Here is a 25,053-nt window from a genome sequence, read left to right on the forward strand (position 1 = left end):
CAGGAGACATTTTGATTAAATTTAGGGAGAACAGATCTAAGAGTGCAGTGATTGAAGTCCCCAGCAACAATAAAGGCTCCATCCGGGTGCAGGGTTTGTAGTTTGCTAATAGCAGCACAGAGTTCTTTCATAGCCACGTTAGCATTAGCGTCCGGAGGTACATAAACTGCAGCAGCAACAATGCAAGTAAACTCACGTGGTAGATAGAATGGCCTGCACTTGATAATCAGGAACTCCAGCTCAGCAGAGCAGTAGGTATCAACAATGACAGAGTCTTTGCACCATGATTTATTTACATAAATGCATACTCCACCACCCTTGTTTTTACCAGAGGTTGCTGCTACTCTGTCAGCCCTGAAGAGAGCACGTCCATCCATATGCACCACGCTGTTTGGGACATCGTTGCAGAGCCATGTTTCAGTGAAGAACATAACATTACAGTCCATAAGCCATTTCTGTGTGAGGGTCCAGATCTTTAGTTCGTCCATCTTGTTCATCAGAGACCGTACATTGGCAAGGAAGATGCTGGGCAGAGCTGGTCGATGTGGGTTTAGCCTTAGCTTAGCACGCAGCCCTCCACGCTTTCCCCGTCTTTGTTTACGGTCTCGACGCCGACGCCGAGCACTTCCGGTCGGTACGAGTGATCCGCTTGTCCGCGGTGATCTCAGTAGCTCCGGCGGGAGTTCGCTGAAGTCGAAAGGATGATCTAAAACTATGTTGGAACACTGTTTGTTGATGTCCAAAAGTGATTGTTTACTATAGCTGTAGTTCGCATAACTGGATCGCGCGAACACGAGTGAAATAACCAGGTAAATTAACACTATTTTCCAAAATCTGGTAAGACGCTGAGCCTCGCGATGTGTTCGCGCCGCCATCTTGTCATTACATTTATGTGACTATATTTATGCCATTATGGAGCTCATGTCCAGTTCAGGGCCGAGGATTAGGCTGTTATGACATGACTCAAGAACTCTTCTCAGAAAGAATAAGATATTAGCTTTTTGATAATGTCTGTCTCATTTAGATGGCAGTGTTCTGGCTTAAGGTATTATGTTTACCTTTAAAACATTCTGTTTGATTACATTCACACTGCAGGCAAATGTGGCCCAAATCTGATTTTTTTTTGCTCACACGTGACCTTTTCAATTCCGATTTGTGCCACTTCCATATGTGATACTAAATCTGATCCATGTCAGATGTTTTGCAATGCGACCGCAATGTGAACAGTCATGTCGGATTTCATGCAGCTTTTACGTCACTCTACTTCGACATTTGTCATAATTCTGCTCTGACGAGAGACACTTAAAAGATTTTACATACCCAAAGTTATCAAGATAGTAGTGAAAGGTAGTCAGTGGAAGTACAGTGATGTGTCAGAACTCATATGTATTACAGTGACAACTCCATAAGCAAAACATGAGGGCTCGTATCATAAAAGTTTCAAAACTCTGCTGTCTTTTGTCACATCATTTTGTCACATATTTTTTCATATTGCCTGCGTATAATTTCACTGGCTTCTGCAGCAGATCACACCACAATTAATTGCATAATCGCTTACTTTATATCCTCCGTGTTTACTGCCATATGACGGCGCACTGCGCAAGTGTTGCCAAATCCACAATTTCAACCACTGATCTATAATAGAGAACTGGATTGCTCATGACGTCATGAAAGTGAAGCCGCCGCACCGCCATAGTGGTATTCCCCACTATTCCAATACATTCCATTGAACTAAAGGGAAATCGTACGAATTTAATGAGAAAACATCACCTAACAGTTACTGCAAATGTTTCAACAATGATTTTGTTAACAGCATTCGATTTGAAGCAGGTAATGATGTAAATGGTGGTTAAATTAATTATTAATTTAGCATATACATAACATTTTACATGGAAATGGTACACATTTGCGCGATCTTGGAGAGTCTTGACATAGATGCTGCTCAATCAGGACATTAAAAATATACACATCATAATTTATTCAGAGAAATAACTGACATGAAGCTTTATTTCCAAGATAATGCATGGTAAGTTAAGCTTTTCATTTCAGTACAACAGGCTATTGTATTATTCATTGTATATGCAAATCAATTTCTGATACTAATACGTTCATGTTTACTAATTCCTGAATAATTATGTATATAAAGAAATTGGCGATATTTTGTGTTGGATCAGTTAACGTTACGTTACCTGTGTCGGCAGTGCACAGCAGACACACCCACCTAAACGATTTAAATATATCGCTTATCCTGCCCAAAAAGACCATAAACATTGCCAATAACATCTGAAGTAAAAATGAATTTACATACACCTAACATAAAAACTAATCCCGTGTGACTGATTTGCTTCAAATCGGGTGATTTTAGGTCAGTGTTTTAGCTGTAACACAATGGTGCTCCCTGCCGGTAGGGAATAGTAAGATGGCGGCTCGAACACTTCCGGTGGCTTCACTGCCTGTCGGCAGTTTAGAACGTAATGAGCGATCTAGTCATATATATTAGGAATGTGCATCTCCATAACTGAGGCCGATGCGATACGCATCTCGATGCATAGCCAATGATACTATACAGTGAAGATACACATGAAGAAGCTAGCGATGCGATACGATACGATTCACCCCTATTACGATGCAGTGAGATTCGATTTCGATTCGATTCAACACAATGTGATTCGATGCAATATGATGCAATGGAAAAAATATGATCGCTTTTATTTCTTTGGTTCAGACAGGCAGCAAATCATAAATTAACTTGTGTCTTCTGATTTCTAACGCCTCAAGACCTGTTTCATAAAACAAGTTTACCAAATAGGTCAGGTTTATTTCAGTTAGTCTGACTCACTGTCAAATGATTTGGTTCCATAAAGCACATTTAACAAAGATCAACCTCAGTCACTGTGGCTACTTATGCTGGAAAGCTAACCTGGTTCAGGACAGGCTAACTGTTAGGCTAAGCTGAGCTCCTCTAACACTGACCAATAGGAACTCATTAACTCATCTGAGCTTAGTAATTAGGACTGTATTAGCTTACATTTTATTTAACCATTACAATAGTCCCTTTGCAGTCACTGCTATCATAAAATGCATATTTGATTCAGAATTATTGCGCTCCGTCTGTTTAGCGCGCATGCGGCCAGCAGCGCTCGTCCACTCGCTTAAGCCCACTCCTGACAGCAAAATGGATATATTTGCATGACTTTCTAACATTTGCAGATGAAAAATATACTTGTGACATGTCAGTTATGCACAGAGGAAAACAAAACATCTCAAATGCATTAAACAGCACAAATATATTCGCTGTTTGCCATGGTGGATCGATTTGATCCATGATCGACATTAAGGGCTGCTTAAGAAAAAGCATTCACAAATTAGTTAGATTGTGTGAACTTACATTGTCGTTTATAACCGCTTTAGCCCCGATTAATTTTGGTCAGGTTTTGGACTTAATCGCCGCTTTTCCTCAGGTCTCCATAGAGTTGTTGTGATATGTCATATTCACGCGCAGCGGTGATGAGAGAATGCGCTTGAGAAACAGTTTCGAGAGGAGAAATCAATCTACATTTAAAATATTGGTCACAGATTATTGGTCACCTTCTAAACAATAAAAGTGTAGCGCATCCACTAGTAATTATTATATAAATAAATCAGTTTTTATTGATGCAAATATGTTAGAAACGATGCATCGCGATACAAATGCCAACTTGTATTCGATGCACACTTTTTAAACTGATGCATTGCATCGGTAACTTTTTTTGCAGATGCACCGAGCGAATCGGGGAATCTTCCCATCCCTAATTAATATAAATCAGTGGTTTCAACGCGGAATTGGGCTACTTTTTCCACTGTTGCTGCGGGTTGTTTTTCAACTTTGTGGGTTAACGCGACCCCACTAATGCGATATTTACAACCTGAACATGATTGGGCAAGTTTTGAGAAACAATTGGCAGTTTTTGTTGTGAAAATCTGAAAACCCTGTTCATATCATTCTTTTGCGGGTCAGTTCAGAACCATGATCTGTTCACACTGTAAATCTGATGTTGGCCACATTTAAAACAACAATGTGAACAGCTATACAAAAAAAAATCTGAGAAAAAAATTGGAATTGAGCGCTAAGGCTCACAATGTGAACGTAGCCTTGTATTATAGATGTTTTTCAAATATGAGATGCCTTTTTAGGAGTTGCTTCAAGGTTATCATGGACATCTTTATTGATTTAGCATGCTGTGAAAACGTGTGTGGCACATCAGGCAGGACAAAATTCCACAACCACAGATTGTAAGTCCTCATTAAAGCCCATAAAAGAAACAGTAACAATTTGAATATTTCACCTTTGATATGTATGTGTGCTGAGTGACTTAGCATTAGCCAGACATTATTATCAGGTAGATTAGATTAGCTGCTGCTTGTCTTGTATTGGCCTTCTCGGTTCTACTTGACCTTCCCGTCAGGAGATTGAGCATTAAGTCATCTTGATATGGAATGCAATTTGATAGGCATTTGGATGGCTTGCAGTGACCCCATTGTCACAGATGAGCCATTTGTCATGGCTGATGCTTAGAGATGAATAAGATTAAAAAACTTCCACACTGTGAATGTGAGTTACCCCTAGTTTTATGCACTGTATGAAGGATGGAGACATGTTTGAGAGTTATGTTTAAAGGATGCAGATGTGCTTGTGAGTTCACATCTTTCTCTTGTCAGTAGTAACTTGGAATGTCAAGGTTTCCATGGAAATGCAGCATTCAAGCCATAAAGTGTTGATTGGAGAGAGTGACCTTGCCTGCATAGTAAGCATAGAATTTGACCAGTCAATTTCTCAGTAGATAATTAGTACTGCATATTCAATCTTGGAAAACTGTATGCTACCTGTCATCATATGTTAATATTTACATAGATGATGTACTATAGCAAGGCATACTAAGCAGCATGTGGGGGAATTCCCATAATTCTGTGTGGCTGTAAAATAAGCATATAAATGTCTGAATTTTATATATATATATATATATATATATATATATATATATATATATATATATATATATATATATATATATAGTGTGAAATAATGTGGTGTCTGTAGTTATTTTATTTTAAGTTTTTATTTTTTATTTTTAGTTATATTATTTTATTTTATTTTATAGTGTGACATAGTTTGATGTCAGTTAGCAGTTAGTGTTCCCTTGAGAGTTATGCATCATAAATCTATATAAGTTATGGATACATGCAAGTTCATCAAGCTTAGTAACAACCCTCTAAAGTCCTTCACATTGTTATATCCAGTCATGATTACAATGACTGGTCACTGGACCATCAGGATGACAAATCCTGGATATAACATATTGTTTCAAAAATAGGAAAAAACTAAATTCAGCGTGTAAAATATTGTTAGTAAGTATAACATGTAATTCTTGATGAAAGATGGGCTCACTGCCATCACGACTTTTTTTTCCGATGTCAACAAGTTTGCATTTGGTAGTCCTCCTGTAACACCTCTACATAATACAGAATATTGTAGTAAAGGAAAGCTGACTGGCCCTGTGTCAAAGAAGCACAATGGATGCTGTCTTCCCCCTCATCTCACAGGGTATGAAAAGCAATTAGACCTTGAAAGTCACAGCACATCCAAACCACACAGAAACACAAGGCTGTTGGTACCCTGGAGAACGTTTCCACCCTTGAAGACAAAGACATTGCGCCATGAATTTCAATAGAGCCGTAAGTGTTTTGTACTTTTTTTATTCATAAAGGTTTTTTTTTTTCATGTTTTGTTTTGTATACTTCAGCATTGTGCAGACCATAGCCCATAATACAACTTTAGCAGACTGCAAAGCTGCGTCAAGAAAGCAGGCAAGGAAAGTCATATCTTTCATCCATACATCCCACTTAGTATAATATCAGCTTGGAGGCAGCTAGAGGCATCCAGCCTGTGTGTTTCTGTAGTGTAGGACAGGCCTCATCAGCTTGTCCTCAGGCCTAAGTGCCACCCGCAGCCCACTAATGGGCCTCCTCTGGCAGCCGGGCTCTTTCAAGGCCTTGAGGAGGGCCACACAAGCTTTATTTGAATGTGTGGAGGTAACCAAAAGTGCAAATTGTCAACAGATGGGACCGCAGTCTCACCTGGGGTGAAAAAATGGCACCTGACGTCCATCTGGGATGGTTGTCTGCTAGACTGCACATGCTGCCCTCCTTTAACTTGGCAGTGGTCTCTTTCTGTGAAGGACGTTAAGGGCCTATTCTGCAACACCGAATTTAACAATTTAATTTCCTTTCCTCTGCTGTCATGCACTGGAGAATCACTCATTACTTACAGTGATTTTTTAATAGTAATACAGTGAGGTTATATTTGAGTTGGTAACAGGGTTTAAGGGTTTATAAATTGTTTTGTGGCCAGCAGATTGCTGTTGTCTGACAACATTTAAAATAAGCTGATAATTAATAGCGTTTCAGAGGGGCTGCTCTCTCCTGTCACCACTTGTGCTAGTGAATGCTCTATAAATGTCAAAGTTAAAGTCCAATGTGACCTCTTCGCTGTCACTGAGCTCCATCTGCTGCTGTATTTTATTGGAACACAGCTGTGCCTATCTAACACACTCTTGTGGGCCTGTGTGCGTGCATGCGTGTGTGTGTGTGTGTGTGTGTGTGTGTGTGAGAGAGAGAGAGAGAGAGAGAGAGAGCACAATGTTGCACTACGAAATGAAAAGCCCTGTATTGAAATGTTGACTTCAGGGAAAGGTCATTATGCAATTTACCTTAATTTGACAAACTCAAATGGATTGTCATGGCTGTTATACAGATAGCAAATTTGTTTGATGGATGAGCCCCCTTTTTTCCACTGGCTGATGCATCCAAACTTACACTGTAAAAGTTATTCTTAAGGTGCAGGAATAATGCTGAAATAACCAAAGAATCACTTTGATTGATTATTCTATTTTTTGTTTTTTATTTACTTGTTTGAAGTTTCAACATTTTAGGAACAAGCAATCGAAAGGTATGTAGGCTACATCTAAACACAGCTCTTCCATTACAATATACTAAGTCAAACCAACATGAAAAGTAAGTGAATTTGCTTAATTGATTCATTTTTGGACTTCAAGTAGGCCTGCATTTTAAACAGTTGCGATGTTCAGTCCTATTTGCCTTCTTCCCAGAATACACTGGCGTACAATCAAACAATACATATTATTTATTAATGCCTCAGTAGTTAATATGTATTGTATTTTTTGCTTATTTGCCAGTTTACATGTTGTTTTTTTGGTCACATTTAGCAACTTACATTGTGATGTTAAGATGAGTTTGTTCATTTGCTAAAATGAGTTGATTCACTTACCGCATTCACATGTTGACGTCTCTGTGTGTAAATTTCTCATAGAATACATGACAAACATTTAAAATGCAGAATGAAACTGGATTATTTCAAATCAAATGAAACAGTTTGCATAAAGCTGTTATGAAATTGGCAGAATTCAGGAAATGTTCTTGTAGTTACTTTAAATAAGTAACTGTTTCAGTAATGGCAGATTTAATGTATGGAAACTTAACATTTTAAGTTCACTCAAGACATTTTCTTAAAATACACTACACTGTTCAGGTCTGTTAGATGTCAAATTTGGGGTCAGAAAGATTTGATGACAAAGCTGAATTTTTAGCAGCCATTACTCCATTCTTTAGTATCTTTAAGAAATTATTTTAATGCTGATTTGCTGCTTAAGAAACATTGTGCTGCGTAATATTTTATGGAAACCGCGATAAGCTACATTTTTCAGGATTCTTGGAAAAGTTCAAAATAACACCATTAATTTTCTAAAGAAATTGTTTGTAACATGGCTTTAATTTCAGTTTTGACCAATTTATTGTATCCTTGATGAATAGTCATAATTTCTGAACAAAAATCATACTGACCCAGAAACTTTTGAAAAGTAGTATAATCAGGAAAATTAATTCATGTAAGCTTGTTGTGTCATGTTTTAATGTTTGGATTTCTACAAATGCATATTTTTTTCCAGTACAGTATAATTAGTTCAAATGAACACAGCCTGTCCATTCTGTTCTCAAATCGTCCCTCTTTCGGCATCCTTCTGGGCTCTAATTGTGGTCCCTGACATGAGGCTGCAATTACGTCTGGAGTGAAGGAAGGCAGATTAGCACACAGCCATGGTGGGTGTTTCAGATGAGTCTCTCTGGAGCAGAAGACCCTGTACGTGTGTGCGAGAGATTTTTCTGTGCTCGTTATCTCTACATCAAGCTGTCAGTAGATCACAGCTATTCCACTTTCCCCCGATTCTGTTGTACCTACTCATGCCTTCTCATTTCCCCTCTATCCTTGTGCATTCATGAGTACATGTGTATGCGTGTGCTGTCATGTACTACTTGCTCCCTTTTCATTTAGGTGGAAAATTATAATTAAAACTTACATTATGAACACATTTACATACCGAGGAAGCAAAGATGAAGTTATTTTAAGATACAGAGATCATTGTTAATTCCAGGGCCATCATGTGCCTATTTTTTTAATTTGAGGGGACAACAGTGAGCGTCCTGGCTTACTTGGTGCCCTAGATGAAATAACACATGAACAAAGAGGTTATTTACAAACTTATTGGTTTATTGTGAAAGTGTATGATTTGCTAGACTAGTACTGCAGTTTTAAATTCAGCAAGCCTGGGAAGTGGAATTCTTGGTAAGGTTTTTTTTTTTTTTTTTGTTGTACACTATAATAATGTTTGTAATAAAAAAAATGCTACAGTAAAAATCTGTTAATTGTTAACTGTAAATTATCTTATACATATTATGGTGAAAAACGAAATGGTTTAACATCGCCTTATACTTTTACTGTAAAATAATGTCAAATTTATGGTTTCTGCAAGTAAAAGCTATTAATTATCACATAATTTTAATTTTAAGTTAAAAACATAAAGGACATTCCCAGACGTCCCTGAGTGATGATATGATTTATTTTTAATTTAAATGATATTGTATAATTAGAATGTTAAGTCTTACATTTTCAGTTATCTGTTACTTAGTTAATTTTCATTGCATTATATATTTTATGGACAGACCTCTCATCGTGTTTCTTTCTATTTTAACACCTGTTTTATATTGTTATCTGCACAGTAAAGGTAAAAAGCAGATTTTGGTAGTTCACGTAGTTTGGTATTAACTTTATATCACTTGATGAAATATAGAGTCATGCATAGTAAAAAATACAAGTCATATTTTAATTTAATTTTTTTTTTACTGTCAATTTCTTGCACCCATAGTTGTGGCTTTTTTGAAAATGATAAATTTAACAAAGACATGACATGTTTCAAGCAACTTGAGTGTGGGTAGATAGTGACTCTTTTATTTTGCTTTAATTTGAAGCAGATGAATTGCAAAAGGTGCAACTTATGCAGTATTTATTGAAGTTGTGTTACAAAAGACTGGGCTTAGGAGTCGGAAGGGTTTTGAATGGGCATGACGCTTCTATTTGGTCCCTGTACCTTTAGGAAGACTAATTTCTCACTGTGTGAAAGCTCACTAGCTGCTTTTACATAACAAATAGCAGGTTGATCTGGAGCTTCTTATTAAACTACTCAAGGACAGTTCCTGGAGTGCCTCCCTCAAGAGTACAGATTTCTAGTATTTTTTTAGTCAGTATGTGATCTTTGCTAGGTTTCCATCAGCCAATAGCCTTACATCACTGTATTTATATGAAAAAGTTACCCATAAAGTGTGGATGATTGGTGTTGTAGCAGTTATAAAGAGAAAATGGTTTTGCCATAATTATCATTACTACTGAGAAATGGCTTCATGTTTAGTTTAGTTTAGTAGTGAATTCACATGACTTCTGCACAAGTAGCCGTTGTCTTTTTGACACCAGTATCCCACAGGATTTCATTACTTTACAGCAGGCTGTGCTTGTGGTATTATGAAATGTGTTTGTAATCCTGTTAGCCAAAGACTGAGCGTAGTAAAAAAGCTGTAAAACACACTCTTCAGCAACCTACTCTCCTCCAGACACAATCGTGTCATGACCGCAGTGTTTATCCGGTAGAAACTAGAGCAAAGACACATTTAATCAACAGGGTGGTGAAAGGATTATAGGTAAATATTTCTTTGTCATTAGACTCGTTACCATTTCATCACTCTTCTACAGTCAGGGATTAATCCTGGGGTTTGCTCTGTTACAAAACTATTTAGGATAGATATAATATGGATATATATCTTAGTATATAAGGATATACAGTATATATATCTAAGAACTTATACTATATTCCATAAGTTCTCTGAATGTGAATGGAGTTAACTTTAAGTTAAAATAGTCAGAAAAATTGTCAAAGCGTTCTTGAGGAGCATGACGCAGGTTTGAAAAAGAAACACAGAACAGAAAAGACCATTTTAAGTTTAAATGTTAAAGACATTTTTTTGCACCTCTTAATTACTCTGGAATGATATTATTATTATTGTTGTTGTTGTTGTTATTGAGTTTACAGGGTATGTGGTTTTGCTGTTGTAAACACTACTGTTGTTGTTGTAGAAAAAAATATCCCTGTCCTATTAAAATAGAATTCTATTCTAATCCTGTTCTGAATTTATTCTTTTTTTTTTTAATGATAATGATTATATAAACAGGATTGATAAGTATAATTCGGAGGACGAGAAAATCAGTATAAGCCTGTTTTACCAGTGTTGTGATAATTATTTTTAAGGCACTCTACGTTTTTTAAATAAATACTGTAATAATAATAGTTCAAAGTATGAATAGTTTTTAGTCAGATAACATAAAAAAGACAAGACACCTCGACGCACTTTAAACTTTTCCCAATTAAACAGCAAGAACGAAAGAGAACAAGCACCTTTGTTTATATTGCTGTGTGTAGAACTACATTAGCTGCATTTTTAATATTAATTTTAATAAAATGTAAATTTGTCCCCCGCACTTCATTCAAGCTCAAGCAGGTGTTTTCCCATAGAGGTTTCTAGATTTAAATCTAGATTTAAATGAAAAGAGACATGACCTGACGTTTTATTCGTATCCAAAATGAAGAGATGTGAATATCAGGAGAGCTGAACACTCTCGGGCAGTGCATGTTTTATTCATACTCGAAGCCAGAGGGCGCTCTCGCACACAAACTTATGACGTGTAGGAAATGGACAAACGCACATGGCTATCGCTGAAGCGGAGCTGAATAAAAAGCAGAAACGTTTTACTGATGACAATAAACACACGATTGCGAAAATATATAGTTTATGTGTGTTTTTCAAATTATCTCTAGGTAATTAATAAATAAACCATATGAAAAATGCAGTACTGATTGACATATAATTTAGTATAGAAACTATAAAATATATTTCCTGAATTATTCTGTGATAAAAATGGGAAAAAGGTGTTCGTAATTGCCTTTATAAACCAATCATAAAACTTTCATTAGGAAAACATTGAACAAAAATATTGTAGCCCCTTGCTGCTGCTAACCTTGTTTCCACAGGCTACACACAGCAATATAAACAACAGCTGTGCGTGATCTCTTCACGCCGTTCTCGGAAAATAATAATAATTCAATAATATAAGTTTACAAGCACACCGCTCCGCTGAGAACTCCACTTACGGCAGCCAAAGACGTTATTGAAGGCATCCTGGTGTGGTGCCCTAAATTACTAAAGGTGTCTGAACGTGAGGGATCATCCCAGATGAAAGGTCATCATGTGGATAATTTTATTTATGGCTAATTTTTTATTCATTAATTGTACTAATAGTTAGATTGGGCAGGCCTTCAATTACGTTTAATTACAAAAAAATGTCATACAGGTTTGGAATGACATGATGGTAAATGATGACAGAATTTTTATTTTTGGGTGAATTAACCCTTTAAGGCAACATTTACTACACTATTTTTTCTTTTGTGATTTATTTCCCAGCAGAGTCCAACTGTAGAGAAGGACAGTTTGGCAACTGTAGCTTCCAGGTCCAGTCAGGCCAGTGCTGTACCTTTGGTTTCTCCATCAGGACATAAACCGAGTCACCAAACCAGCACAGCAGCCTCATTCTTCCTCAGGTAAGCCTAAAAGCCTGTTGGGGATGTGATTTGCACAGTGCACAGCCATCAGTTCAGCTAATCGTGCTCTGTGGATCCCAGTTTCAATGTTGTGGTCTCGTAGCACTTCCTCAGGCCCTCACTCCCAAGGACCCAGAATCCTCCATTGCCTCTGGCAGTCACGTCACGGCAATGCTTTCTCAGTGCCCGTGGAGACTGCAGCGATGTTGAAGGCAGTTCAGCCTAATGTGTTGAAATGTCATTGATCAATGCTCAGGCTTAGCAGTCCGAGAGAGTGCAAAATCCAAATGGCAGAGGTCTCAGAGCTGGATTGGCCATGTGTCCGCAGGGATAATGGTTAATCGCTATGTAACAGACCAATTGTTTGCCAAAATTGTTCTTGAGGATTGAGGTTTTAGTATACCATGTGTCTAGTACATGTATGTATGTATTATTTAGTGTAACTAAAATACATTCTATCTATGCACTTAACAAAACATTTATTAAAAAACATTTAAATATAAAAACATATATAGCAATGAGATAAATGTACTCATATAGTTATTTTTGCTTAAAATATAGTTATTTTTGCTTTTCTTTTTTGCTTGCTGATAGTCGACTGATAGTCAAATCATATGTATGGGGGCGGCGGCAAAATGACCAAGAGTCAAGTAGTCAGACATTCAACAGTCATAAATACTGACGTTAAAGGGATCATCGAATGCAAAATTCACTTTACAAGTTGTTTGAACATAAATGTGTGATGGAAGTGTGTGTACACATCCATCCTATAATGATAAAAATCCACCCTGTGTGTTTTTTTTAAATCGCTATTTTAAAATCCTCTTTTTCAAATCAGGCTGTTCTGAGATTCCTGTCAGAATGATGTAGTTCCACGATATTTGATTAACAAGGCCTTCTTACCTTAGACCCGCCCTGACTGAGCTGAGAGCTGTCCACCATTGTGTCGACTCCGGTGCAGAGGAAGACAAGAATGTCTCCGATTAAGCGATTGAAGTGTTTAGTTGTTGGATGCAATAATGAATATAGCAGTCATCGTTTACTCCTGACATCTGAGCCGCTGAAGACGCAGAGGATTAACGTTACTTTCGTTTTAAAGGGAATGCGCCGATCCCAATCTGCCTAAATATGTCTATGTTCGCGCGAATCATTCGTGATCCAGCTTAATCTACAGAAGAAGTAAGTATAAGGGTTTTTTATGAATCTCTGCAAATCGCCTTTCCTAATAATGTGCTAGTAAGCCAGTTTCGCGGCTGAAGTTTACAGTCTACTCGTCACTCCACGGAAGAGAGGGGTGGGGTCAACAGAGCTCAATAGCATTTAAAGCAACATGGACTAAAGAACAGCTAGCTGAAAACAGAGCTGATTTTGACAGGGTAAAAAAGGTGTTTTTTACACTACCATTGAGAAATTCTAACCAAAGTATGTTATAGACTTTTCATTAAGACCCCAAAGAATCATATCAACTTGCGTAAAATGGGCATCCGATGACCCCTTTAACACACAGGGAAAATGTGTAACGGATGCCTCGCAGATAAAATCGGGGTAAATAATGTTTTATGTTTTGATTAAAAGATGCTTAACATTAAACATCAGCGAAACCCTAAGAATTCACAACATTTTTTACAATAGTGCTCTCGTTATAACGTTATTTAGGCTGTAGGCTAATGACATTAGTTATTAATGTTCTGAATTTCTGTTTTGAGCTGCGCGCGCTGAAGATGACCAGTAGAATGAAGCATTTTATAGCAGGTTTTTAATCAATGGGATTTAACACATTTATCTCCTATAGAATACGCTTCGTTATTTAAACAACATAACTTTAATATTACAACTTATAGGCTATCTGCACAAAATGCCCCTGGATACATGAACGTGTCTGCGCGGCTCTGAATGAACTCCTTTTGTGGACATGTTCTTCACACAACAACATGCAGAAACACGCCAACTAAACCGGTAGATTCTTCACTGTGTAAATTAAATACATATTTCTTCTTATAAAAGTTACAAAAGTGATTTAGTCAATAACAGTGAGTTTTTCTCTCTTTTGTTGTTTGATTAACATGAATGACAGACAGTAGGAATATTAGACTGCTGGCACTTTAAGAGCTGCCCGGATCACACGTGTTTTCTTTCTCAGCTGTTTGCTTTCACTTAAGACCTTACTGTGTTTACGAGGATACTTACAAAGATGGGCATTTTGACAAATACAAGTGTGTGTATTTAACTTTTCATGGTCTATAAAGTGGCAAAAATAACTATGAGCACCGTCTTCGTGTGTGCGTGCCTCTCTGACAGCACTCAGAAACAGTGTCTCAGACAATGTGCACATATAGCGAAATGAGTTCTCTTTGGCTGCTGATTGTGTTTCAACGGCTTAAATCAATTGTTTTTAAACCGCAATGCTTGAAACGTGCAAACGATAAGTTTTCGTGATCACACAGCAACATCATGTAACCGTGATAGAGACGATAGTCCGGTTGACAAATTTCTACCAGTTAATCGTATCTACCAGAATATCGCCTATTCTTTTTCATTATGTTTTTTTAATTGTCAAAATCCTAAAACTTCATTAGCAGGTTTAAATTTAATTTTGAATCCCATATTTTTAATATGGTCTCATACTTTTGGTTCTCACTAATGTACTGATAAAAAACTGAGGCAGGTTCTCAGGTGCACGGGGAGGGTGAAAAAAGATACAGATATACAGAATTCTGTCTCTCTATTTGCCATCATTATTTTGGTCAACAAAAAAGACAAAGCAACAATCAACAACAGTGGCTCACCTAATAAACACAGGCAGGAGTTTGTGTCTGTGACCGAATGTCTGGGAATACAATGAGATGCTCAGAAGTGTGAGACACTAATTGCTGTGTGACACTGCATACAATTAGCCTATTGACAGCAGCGCTCCTCATCTCTAGCTCACCACCTTCAGTACCACCTTCTGTAAATGACTGACAGACATCACCCCAGGGGGTTTGCCTTGGTCATTACGTTCCCTTAAAAAAAGTAATAAAGAGGCAGTGGGTTAGTCATGCCATTGATTTCAGACACTGATCACTGTATGACCTGTGCTTCTGTGTGCATCATTAGGTATTACCGCTAATCTTTTTCCATTTGAGTTGACCCGAATCTAGTGAATTAGTATGCACTGTCAGCTAAAGCACATCTGTCTTTTTGATGCCCAGTGCACACAGTGGTTGATAAATATGGTGGGTCATAAGGGAAGCTTTTGGCAGTGATTTCTGTGTAAACCCAGTCAGTCCAAAATCCTGCGAATGAAAGAATGTGTTATTATGTAAATGAGGCACGACTGACAAATAGACATTTTTAATATTGCTTAGACTGCCTGTGGCAAAATATCCATATTCATGGCAAAATGTTTTCATGATTTCCTCAATTATACGAGTCAGAGCAGCTCAAATGTCAGGTGTTGGGCTCATGTCCTCTCCCTGGCCTTGACTTCCACCTGGACCTCACACCTTGCACAGGGTCTTGAAAAGCAAGTTGCCATGGTTGCACAGCTGTGAAAGAAAGAGAGGCAGAAAAGGGGAAATAATTATGAGAGAGGAGGTGGCGAGGTGATCAGAAACATATAATTTAGGTTACCCCCTATTGTTTTTTTTTTTCTTGATTGAATGCATGTTTTATAAAAAATTAATCAGAATATTTATATATTTCCATTCCGAAGTATTAGCCTTCCAATTGTTTGTACTTACAACAGAATGGGACCATAGATGATATGTAAATGAACTGTAAACACAATAAAACTGTGAATGCGATAAGATGTTAGGATGTTAAGGAGATTAAGTTAAAAGTAAAAGAAATAAAATAATAATAATATACAGTATATATATCAGATCAACTAAGTTTGCGTGACTAGACTCCTTAAATGGGTCATTCCCAAAATATGGTGGCAAACATTTACCTTCAGTTTTCGGTCATAAATTTAAGTTTTGACTTTTTTATTGTTTTACATGTTTGTACAACTAAGATTGCCCAGTGCCTGAAAAACCATTGTCCCCTTTCACTCTATCCATCTATCCATCTATCCATCTATCCATCTATCCATCTATCCATCTATCTATCTATCTATCTATCTATCTATCTATCTATCTATCTATCTATCTATCTATCTATCTATCTATCTATCTTCAACGTTCTATCATTTTATCTGTTTTTCTATCTTAATCATTTTGTTTTAGCTTTACTGTATGCTTAACCTGGCCTGAAAACAATGTCCCATTTATTTATTAGAAAACAAAGTAAGCAGTTAGTAATATACATTAGTAATAAACAAAATTAGTATTACACATTATTTAAAAAATGTTTGTGAATTGTTTCCATGTCACAGTTATTATCAGACCTGTTCTTTAAAAATACAAAGAGTACTTACAATCACAGTTCATAGTAACAAAAGGCTCAAATTCTCCCACCGTTTTGAAGAAGTTATTAAGTCATAAGTTAACTATTTATTTGGAAAGCCAACATTTTTTTAGAATGACCCAGTTAGAGCTTCCCATATTCCTCTTGTGCTCCTATTGGGCCATCCAAGCCTTGTGTCTGTGTGAATGAAGGTTCTCAGTTCAGCATGAGACTCTGGAGGCATACTGTGGTTTCTGTGACCTTTAACCCCAGTTGTTTCCCTTACAGATACAGATCAAGGATGGTTGTTGTGATAGATTCCCTTCCTCTCATCTGTTCAAAAATAGCAGTCTAGTAAACACGCCAGAGGGAGTGTAAGAGCAGATACAGACACACACAGATTTGCCTGGGAGGTTTCAGGTATAAAGTTGTTCTTTATTTTCTGATATAGCACAGCAAAACCTTAAGTAAAGAGGTGAGAACTCAGCTCTGGTGATGGAGGGATATTTACACTTATCTCCTGCAATCAGCAGCCTTGTGACCTTTAGGATCACGAGTAGATAAAGGAGATCAGTGTTATGTTTTATAGCAAACATATATGTGTCATGTATTGTCTGTGATATACTGCACATCATGCATGATGCTGAATTGTGCAGAGGTGTGCAAAAAGAAAGTACCAGGAACAAGTGGGTTTTTACGACTGAAGGCCAGCTGTAATCTCGCCTTTAAAGATTTACAGATAAAAGCAGAGTGGCTTCTCTATTCCCGTAGATGGGGACCGTCTCTCCCCGGCTTTGATGTTGCCCTGTGGACGAGGGCTTCTCACATGTGCTTTTCCATGGGCTTTCATCGGCACGCTGAATGTGTATTATCTGCTGGAGTCATGCACCACATTATTGTCATGCTGACTGCTGTGCTGAAATGCATAATTGTCAGGGAACAACAGAGCCGACACCTGCTTGCACTGAATGAAAGTGCTCGTAATGAATGCACGGGTCGGGAATGCATCATGTAACTGATGTGGCTGAACACGCATTTCTGCTTTTAACAACTTCTGTTACCTGCTTTTAACAAAAGCTTTTAGGTTTACTATAACCTCTCTCTCTCTTTGTGTGATAGTATATGCACTTTGTAGAAATGTGTACGGCTTATCTCGGTTAGGAAAAGTTATAACCTGCAGAACTTCCTAAAGGCAAAAGCTTATATGTGGATTTGTTGTGATGGTGCATTGAAGCTTCGATACAAAATTCAATGCAACAAGATTTACTGCAGCATAGCAGTATAAATACAAAGCTTCCGTAATATAAACTGACATTGTTTACTGCTAGTCTCCTCATTTTGTATTCTCTCTGTTTTGTTATCAATTTGCATTAGGCTTTACTTACAGTGAAATTGAAAATGGTTGCTATTATTAATTTTTCCAAATAACTTATATGTTGTCGATAAAACAGGATTTCAGTGCTACTGCAGTACAGATACATATGCTTGAAAGAATATATATACAATATATGATTTTATATATAAAATATGATGTTCTGTAACTGTGAAACATCCTCTTTTTTTAGCTAAGTGAAGTTTCAGTGAACTGCCAAACTGCCTTTTTTTTGGTAGTGATTTGATACTTTTAATCACAGTTATTATAGGTAATGTTTTTGTCTAAAATGCTGCTGCAAAGATTATGTTTTACACAGGTACATTTGGTTAGTCCAATGAAATTGCACCGTTTTTCAGTTTCAAAAGAGTCTTTATATTAGGTGTCTTTAACTGTTATGTACTTGGGTTAAAATAATGAATTTTTTGGTATAGTGTACTTACTGTGTACCTGTTGTATTGCAGATTACTTTTGCTGCTATTGAGGTGGGATATGGTTAAGGTTAGGGCCAGGATTGATGGTCTGGTTAGGTATAAGGGTGGGCTAAGGTGCAGGGGTACGGTTTACAGTGTAGTTACAGATGTAACTAGAGAAATTAATTACAGATATAATTAGAAGTAGGTACTTGCAATGGAAAAACATGTATGTACACAATAAGTGCATTGTATTAGTGTGCTACGCTAACTGAGACTTGTCATAGCACTTGCATGTTGTTGCTCTTTTGTTGGTTTTGATCGCTTCTATTGTCCTTTTTGTAAGTCGCTTTGGATAAAAGCGTCTGCTAAATGACTAAATGTAAATGTAAATCACTAAATGCATTACATGATTACCTTAAATGTAGGTACATAGTGAAGACACTTAATATAAAGTGGGTCAGAATCTTTTTTTTATCAACTAAGATCCTAACAAAATGAAATATATCAAATTACATATTTTAGTCAGCTGCCATTCTGCTTAATTTAACAGGCAAAAAGAGTAACAATAATTGTATATTAGGTTGGGTTTTGAACCCTAGTTGTGTATCACAAGAGCAACATTTATCATGTAAGAGGATTTCTGTTTTATATGGATTGTGTGCAGTAGTAAACATTGTATTTATTTATGATAAATATGAATATTTATTGATATTACAGTAAACTATGAGTCAACAATACAAGGTTTTTTTTTTATCTTTTATTTAACTTTCATTGCTTTGGTTAATTTGGCTACGTTTCTTCCAGGTGACAGATGAATTTACACCCAAATATGTAAAAATTTATAAAAATAATAATATAAAAATGCAACTGAGTGGCCTTGGATATAGCAAACGTTATGAGAAGAGTTTTCTCCTTTCTTTTAAAGATTTATAAGCCCATTTATTAACTACTTTGCTTGATTATATGGTTAGTTGCATTTTATTATTTGCATTTAGCATCATTTTTCAGTATTGTCCACCACTATTACAACAAAAACACTTTTCCAGGAGTGTTTTCTTTTAAATTTGGGATCAATAGTTATTATGCAGTTACTTTTATGAATTCATCTAGGCACTTCATTCTCATTTCTCATCATGTTTCTGATGAGGATGTATTGTATTGTATAGTGCATCAGTGTGCGGGTCGTGTGTCGGCTTTTGTTTCTCAGGTCGAGTGTGTTTTGTTGTTTTGTCATATAGCCATGTCTCCTGTCTGGCAGTCTGTGTTGACAATTCTGGGCCAAAGTTTCAGCCCATGACCCAGTTTGTTCGCAGAAAGATGGAGTTGAATAAATAATTGTAAAAGTCTGATGAGAACTAGCTCACATTTTCTCTCTTTTTCTGCATCACTCTATTTTTGTTTCTCATTCGTTCAATTCTCTCCACAATCACTCCCTGCCAGCCTTGTTTTGTCCTGCTCTCGCACTCCTTCCTCATTCCTCATTTCCATGCAGTAAGTAGCTCATGACACGAAGTCTGTTTAAAATGCTATTTACAGAGAGAATATTCTCAGGTGCTTTGAGCACCAACGCTGCGTGTCAGCGCTGTACTTGCACAGATGTGTGTGAGTGTATTTGTATTGTATTGGCATGTAGGTGATGCTGTCTAAGTGGTCACTAAACATCAGTCTGTGAGTGTGTGTGGAACTCTGACACTCAGGAAACAGCTGACAGAGAGAGAGAGACTTCAGGTGAACCAACAGTGGAAACATCTCAACAAAAAGTTTGCGAGAGTGAGAGAAAAAGGAAAGAAAGAATATACTGGTAACAAATGCAGCAACGCTGTTTGTTTGTTTTTTTCCAGGTCAGCTCTTAAAGTGCAACAGTAGACTGCAGGGGAAATTTTTCAAGAATTATGAAGATAATGTTATGAATTTTTGCTAACAATGACCTTCTTGTACTTTCACAAACACTGAGCTTCATTCATGTAGCTCAAATGAGATTAAGACTGCTTATAAAGGCTGTTTTTACTTTACATTTTGAAATCACATGGTGATTTAATTTATGTGGACAGAAAACTGTTTCACAGTCTGTGTGTATGAAGGAAAGTGATTTTAATTAATATTAACTTATGTTAATGGTATGTTAATAATTAAAATAAGAAGTACTTCTGTTTTAGTTGCCGAAAACTGTACATGTGAGTTTAACTTGAAGACTATATCATAAATTGTTACAGCAAAAAAAAGAAAAGAAAAGAAAAAAGGTCTGTCAAACTGTACACCCCAAGTTGTTTCAAACCAGTATGACCTTCTTTCTTCAGTAGAATCTAAAAAATAAAAACGGTATTTGAAGAATTATTTGACTGTTTTTGTCTATACAATGATAGCCAGTAGGGTCCAAAAAACTTTACTTTCATTAAAGGACTTAAAAATACTTTTTTCGAAATGTCTTTAATGAAGTCAGGTTTAGATTGACATTAAGGAGAGTATATGGTCAATTTTGCATGGACTCTGCCTTTAGAATGAACACAAGTCTGGCCTTATTTAAATTATTTTTATTATTTGAAATACTTTTTATCTTGCTCTTTGTAATTCTTTTGCTGTCCTTCCACTTTTTATGCCCTCTTTGCTTTTTAGATATCCCCTTAATCCTGCCTCTCTCATTTCACACTCTGTGCCATCATAGACGAATACTAATAAGATCACTGGAGATTTTTTCATTTCACATTTTTTCACTTTTCATTTTTAACCACCTACTTTTGCATTTAACCTCTTTTCGAGAGTTTTTTTTTTTCATGCATATAGTAGATGAAGCTTCATTGTCATTCAAAAGGGTAGAAAAAGAGGGGAGGAAAAACAATAAAGGACACATGGCAGGCAGATATTGACATGCCGATCCTTGAGTCTCTGAGCTGGACTATTTGATGTTTTCCAGTCGGGCACTATTCCTTTGAAAATGAAGGGGGTTGTGCCTCCACCCCACTGTCTGAACTCCCCCCTTCTCCATATTATATCTAAGGGGGAAACGGGGGAGATTCGGGATTTCGATCAGTAGAGCTGCCGTGTCCTTGAAGCAGCTGAGCCCCAGTAGCTCCTGATGCCTCCAACAACTGCTCAACCTGTTGTTGGCCAAAAATATTGAATGGGATTATTTGATTGGAATCGGGTTCCTAGTGGCTTCTACTTTCTCTTTGTTCTATTCAGCAACAGAAACTGAATGTGTTCTGCCAGGCTGAGTGTGTGCTAATAGTCGCTAGCAAACTCAGATGTGCTAGCATGCTGTTAAAGAGCTGCCTCATCATTTGTGGCGGCAAAGCCCCCTGGCACTACATGACAAAAGCTCCCGTGCCCCTCAGGGCAAGGTCGCGGCGCATAATTCACGAATCCCAAGTCAATAATGACAGGAGCTCAAAGCAGCTGCCATACAACATTAAGACAAAGAGCTGAATGAGTGAGAACATGGCAGCTCAGCAGGTAACACAGGTGTCGGGAAGCAGTAGAAGGTGTTGAGTGATGTCGTGGTGTTTTGGGTAAACCATTTAGATTTCACAGCAATTATTGAGCCACGGTGCCCTTTAAGCCGATCTTTGTCTAGCCATAGGCGTTGAAGCCTTTCAGTGGTGGCTCATATATGAATCAGTGGCTTCATGCTGATTCTAACCAAGGGAATATAGTTGGAATAAAAGAGACCCAACATGTCATGACTGAGGAGGATGACTGTGTTTTCATAATTTAAGAGGTTGAATATATTTGCTGAGATTTATAGGAAAGAAACAGCATAGCGGATTAGCCTTGAGAGATACCATGTGCGTGCTGTTCATGCATCTCCCAAATAAGTAATACAGTTTTGAAACATGATTAGGAATGCACAGCATCCATACTGTATTAATTATCTGTTAATGGATTTTTTTTTCCTAGTTTATCTGTACTGGCAGATAATACATATTTGGTAAACTTTAATAATGGTTCATTTGTTAACAATGAACTAAGTTAAAATATTATAAATTATATATATAAATATTATACTATATAAAAATATTAATAATTTAATAACACTTTATTTTTTTTATTTTTTTTGCAATCTCAAAATGAATATCCATTTTTTCATTATGTACATTATTGTGACTAAATTCACCTGTAACATTTAAAACAACATTTAACAGCAAGTAAAAAAAATTTGTCCCCCCATTAAAATAAAATAATTTAATGGGGGGACAATTTTAATAATGGTCATTTATTTGTTATTGGCCATAACATAAAAAATAATTATCAGCCAGAATGTCACAGACCACTTTGAATAGAATAATTGTTCAAGAAATAATCAAACAGATTAAAAGTCTAAGGTATATTTAAATTGTTCTCTGTTTATTGAGTCACCTTTGCTGAAGTTCTTCAGCAGAAACCTTCAATTTAAGAGCAGCTTTTCAGTTTGTAGAGCCAGCTGTCCTGACCTTTCAGTGTTCACTGGCTTCATATTGATTCAGTGTGGGATTTTGTTATAGATATTTGAAATGTAATTCATTGGAAAATGCTTGATTTCCCCAGACTGGGCTGTTTTGAAGTGTATTATAATGCAGTGCCCTTCAGTTTAATTTGTTTGCTGTTTAAAAGATTCCTCATACACTAGAAAGATGCTATGAAGAATATTTTTAAGATTGTCATACATATAATAGAACTTCTCTGCTAGGCTATAACTGAAACCACAGTTAAGAAAGTTTGTCAAGGGAAATTTTGATGTTGGCTCGACAAAGCCTTGACTTAAAATGACTTGAAGTTTTGAAGGTTATATGAGTAATGTAGTTTGAAATGAAAGAAACTCTGTAAGAAGATTTTCTTTTAGAGAAATAGCTTTTTTATCCCTTCCTACGATTTTAAGCTGCTACAGTCCAAATTAAATTCTGTTTTTGAAAAAGTGCCATATTGAGGGTCAACAATATTTTGGGTCAAAGACTTCTTGATTTCTATATTTGCAGCTGACACAAGTGAGGACATCTCATTTTTTTTAATGGTCAGAATTTTAGATTTATCTGCTGCTATGGTTTGCCAGATTTTCCTGAATAGTTGACTGATCCAGAGAATAAGGGGAGGAATGAAGTGGGGGAAAATAAGGACATGTTGGACATCTAGTCACAATGAGCTTCAAGACATAGGCTGCAAGTGGATTAGAGAGATTGGTAACAAATTGTCCTTAAGTAACCTAAAGGCTGTCTTAGCTAATGACCAGGTGGTAAAGTTGACTCTTGCTTGACATACATTGGGCAAGAAGCCAGTTGTCAGCATGAAATCAGACTTTTTTTTTTTTTTTTTACAATCTTAATGCATGTACACTGTTCAATATTTTAGGGTAAGTAAGGTTTTTTGCTTTTAAGAAATTAATACTTTTATTCAGCAAGGACACATTAAATTGATCAAAAGTGTTTCACATTATTACTGGTTTTATTATATTTTTGAATAAATGCTTTCAAAGAAATTAAAAAATCTTACCAACCCCAAAATTTTAAACAGTAGTGTATCTGGTCTTATATGGACAATTCTTTGGTGCTTAGTACATGTTTAAAATGTAATAACTCCTCTATCACAGTAACTATTAAAACACTTTTTTAGCAAATTAGATTTCATTCTTGATTTTGGTATGTAACATCCACTTTTCTCAATCAAACCATTTTTTTCTCCTGAATATCCAATATCTTTCACATACAAATAAATCAATTATAGAAGTAAAATGGGCTGCCGCTGACAAAACTAATAAAACTGGAAAGTTCAATACGTTTTGGAGAAATTAGAGTTTAGAGAAACACCAAAACAAACACTCACCAACCCACAAACCACAGAACTCTCTGAACTTATTGCATTGTCAGCTTGATCAATGGCCAAATGACATATTGTTGAGGGAATGGCGACTCAGAGCAGGTGAATCTACTATTGAACAAAGCTATTAGACTAAGTCCTGCAAGGCTATATGTCATACGTTTTGCTGGAACAGAACATCCCTCTTCGTTCATTCCACCTCATTCACCAATTCATCATCCCAAACACACACACATACACATAAATATTACATGTTAATTGGCACACTCCTTTTCCCCAAGCACCTAAAGGCAGGGTCTGCATGGTTAATAGTTAACAGCATTGTTTTCTGACTATTAGTGAAAGCAGTGGAGGTCTGTAACTTTGCTTGTGGGCTAATATCCTCATTAACATCGTGCAGCTCACCTGTTCCTTCAGCCCGCATGCAGTCTTTGTTTGTTTTATCTTGCTTCATTGATTTATCCATCAGTGCTGCCATCCATCCATCTAACCAGCCCTTATTTGTATTCTGCTAATCACCTTCCTAAAAGGAACAGTTCACCCCAAAACGACAATTTGCTCACCTTCATGTCATTCCAAACCTGTATGACCTGTATGGAACACAAATCTTTTTGGACCCCATTGACTTTCATTGCATGGCCAAAACAGATTTTCATTGTATTGCCAAAGATTACAGATTTGAAATGACATTTTTGGGTGACCTATCCTTTCAAATGATCACTCCATTGTTACAGTATCATCTGTTATAAGATTCATCTAGGCTCTTTGGTCTCTTTTTGTTATGTTAATAATAGGAAACGGATTGACACGTGTGTTAGAACAGGAAGACACTTATTACACTGTTTTCTTGCTTCTGTTTCACACACACTAACTCAGTCTCTTTGAAGTCCAGCAGAATGAGGAAAGGGGGCTCCTCTGCACTCATGAAGTATTCATGCCAGTGTGTGTGAAAGTGCATGCTTTGCACGTCAGCGAAGTGTGTTCATGTGATTGAAAGAGAGAATGTGTGTGTGCAGACAAGTGTGTGTGGAGCATGTTGCCTATCAGTGGTGCTTTGCACAGCAGCTGTGTACTGACACTG

At 36.8% G+C, this 25,053-nt stretch overlaps 1 protein-coding gene across 1 annotated transcript in view; it reads left to right on the forward strand.

Annotated features, from left to right (window-relative positions):
- LOC306880360 (kinesin-like protein KIF26A) overlaps positions 1-25,053 on the forward strand; it is a gene marked incomplete at its 5' end in the record, with an annotated part of 59,733 nt that overhangs the window by 4,029 nt on the left and 30,651 nt on the right. The window contains one exon of the mRNA XM_079433856.1: positions 11,896-12,032. Within this exon, the coding sequence (XP_079289982.1) occupies positions 11,896-12,032 (137 nt within the window). The remainder of the gene's footprint in view (positions 1-11,895; positions 12,033-25,053) is intronic.

Source organism: Barbus barbus, assembly GCF_936440315.1.
Source record: "Barbus barbus genome assembly, chromosome: 14".
Taxonomy (NCBI): Eukaryota; Metazoa; Chordata; class Actinopteri; order Cypriniformes; family Cyprinidae; genus Barbus; species Barbus barbus.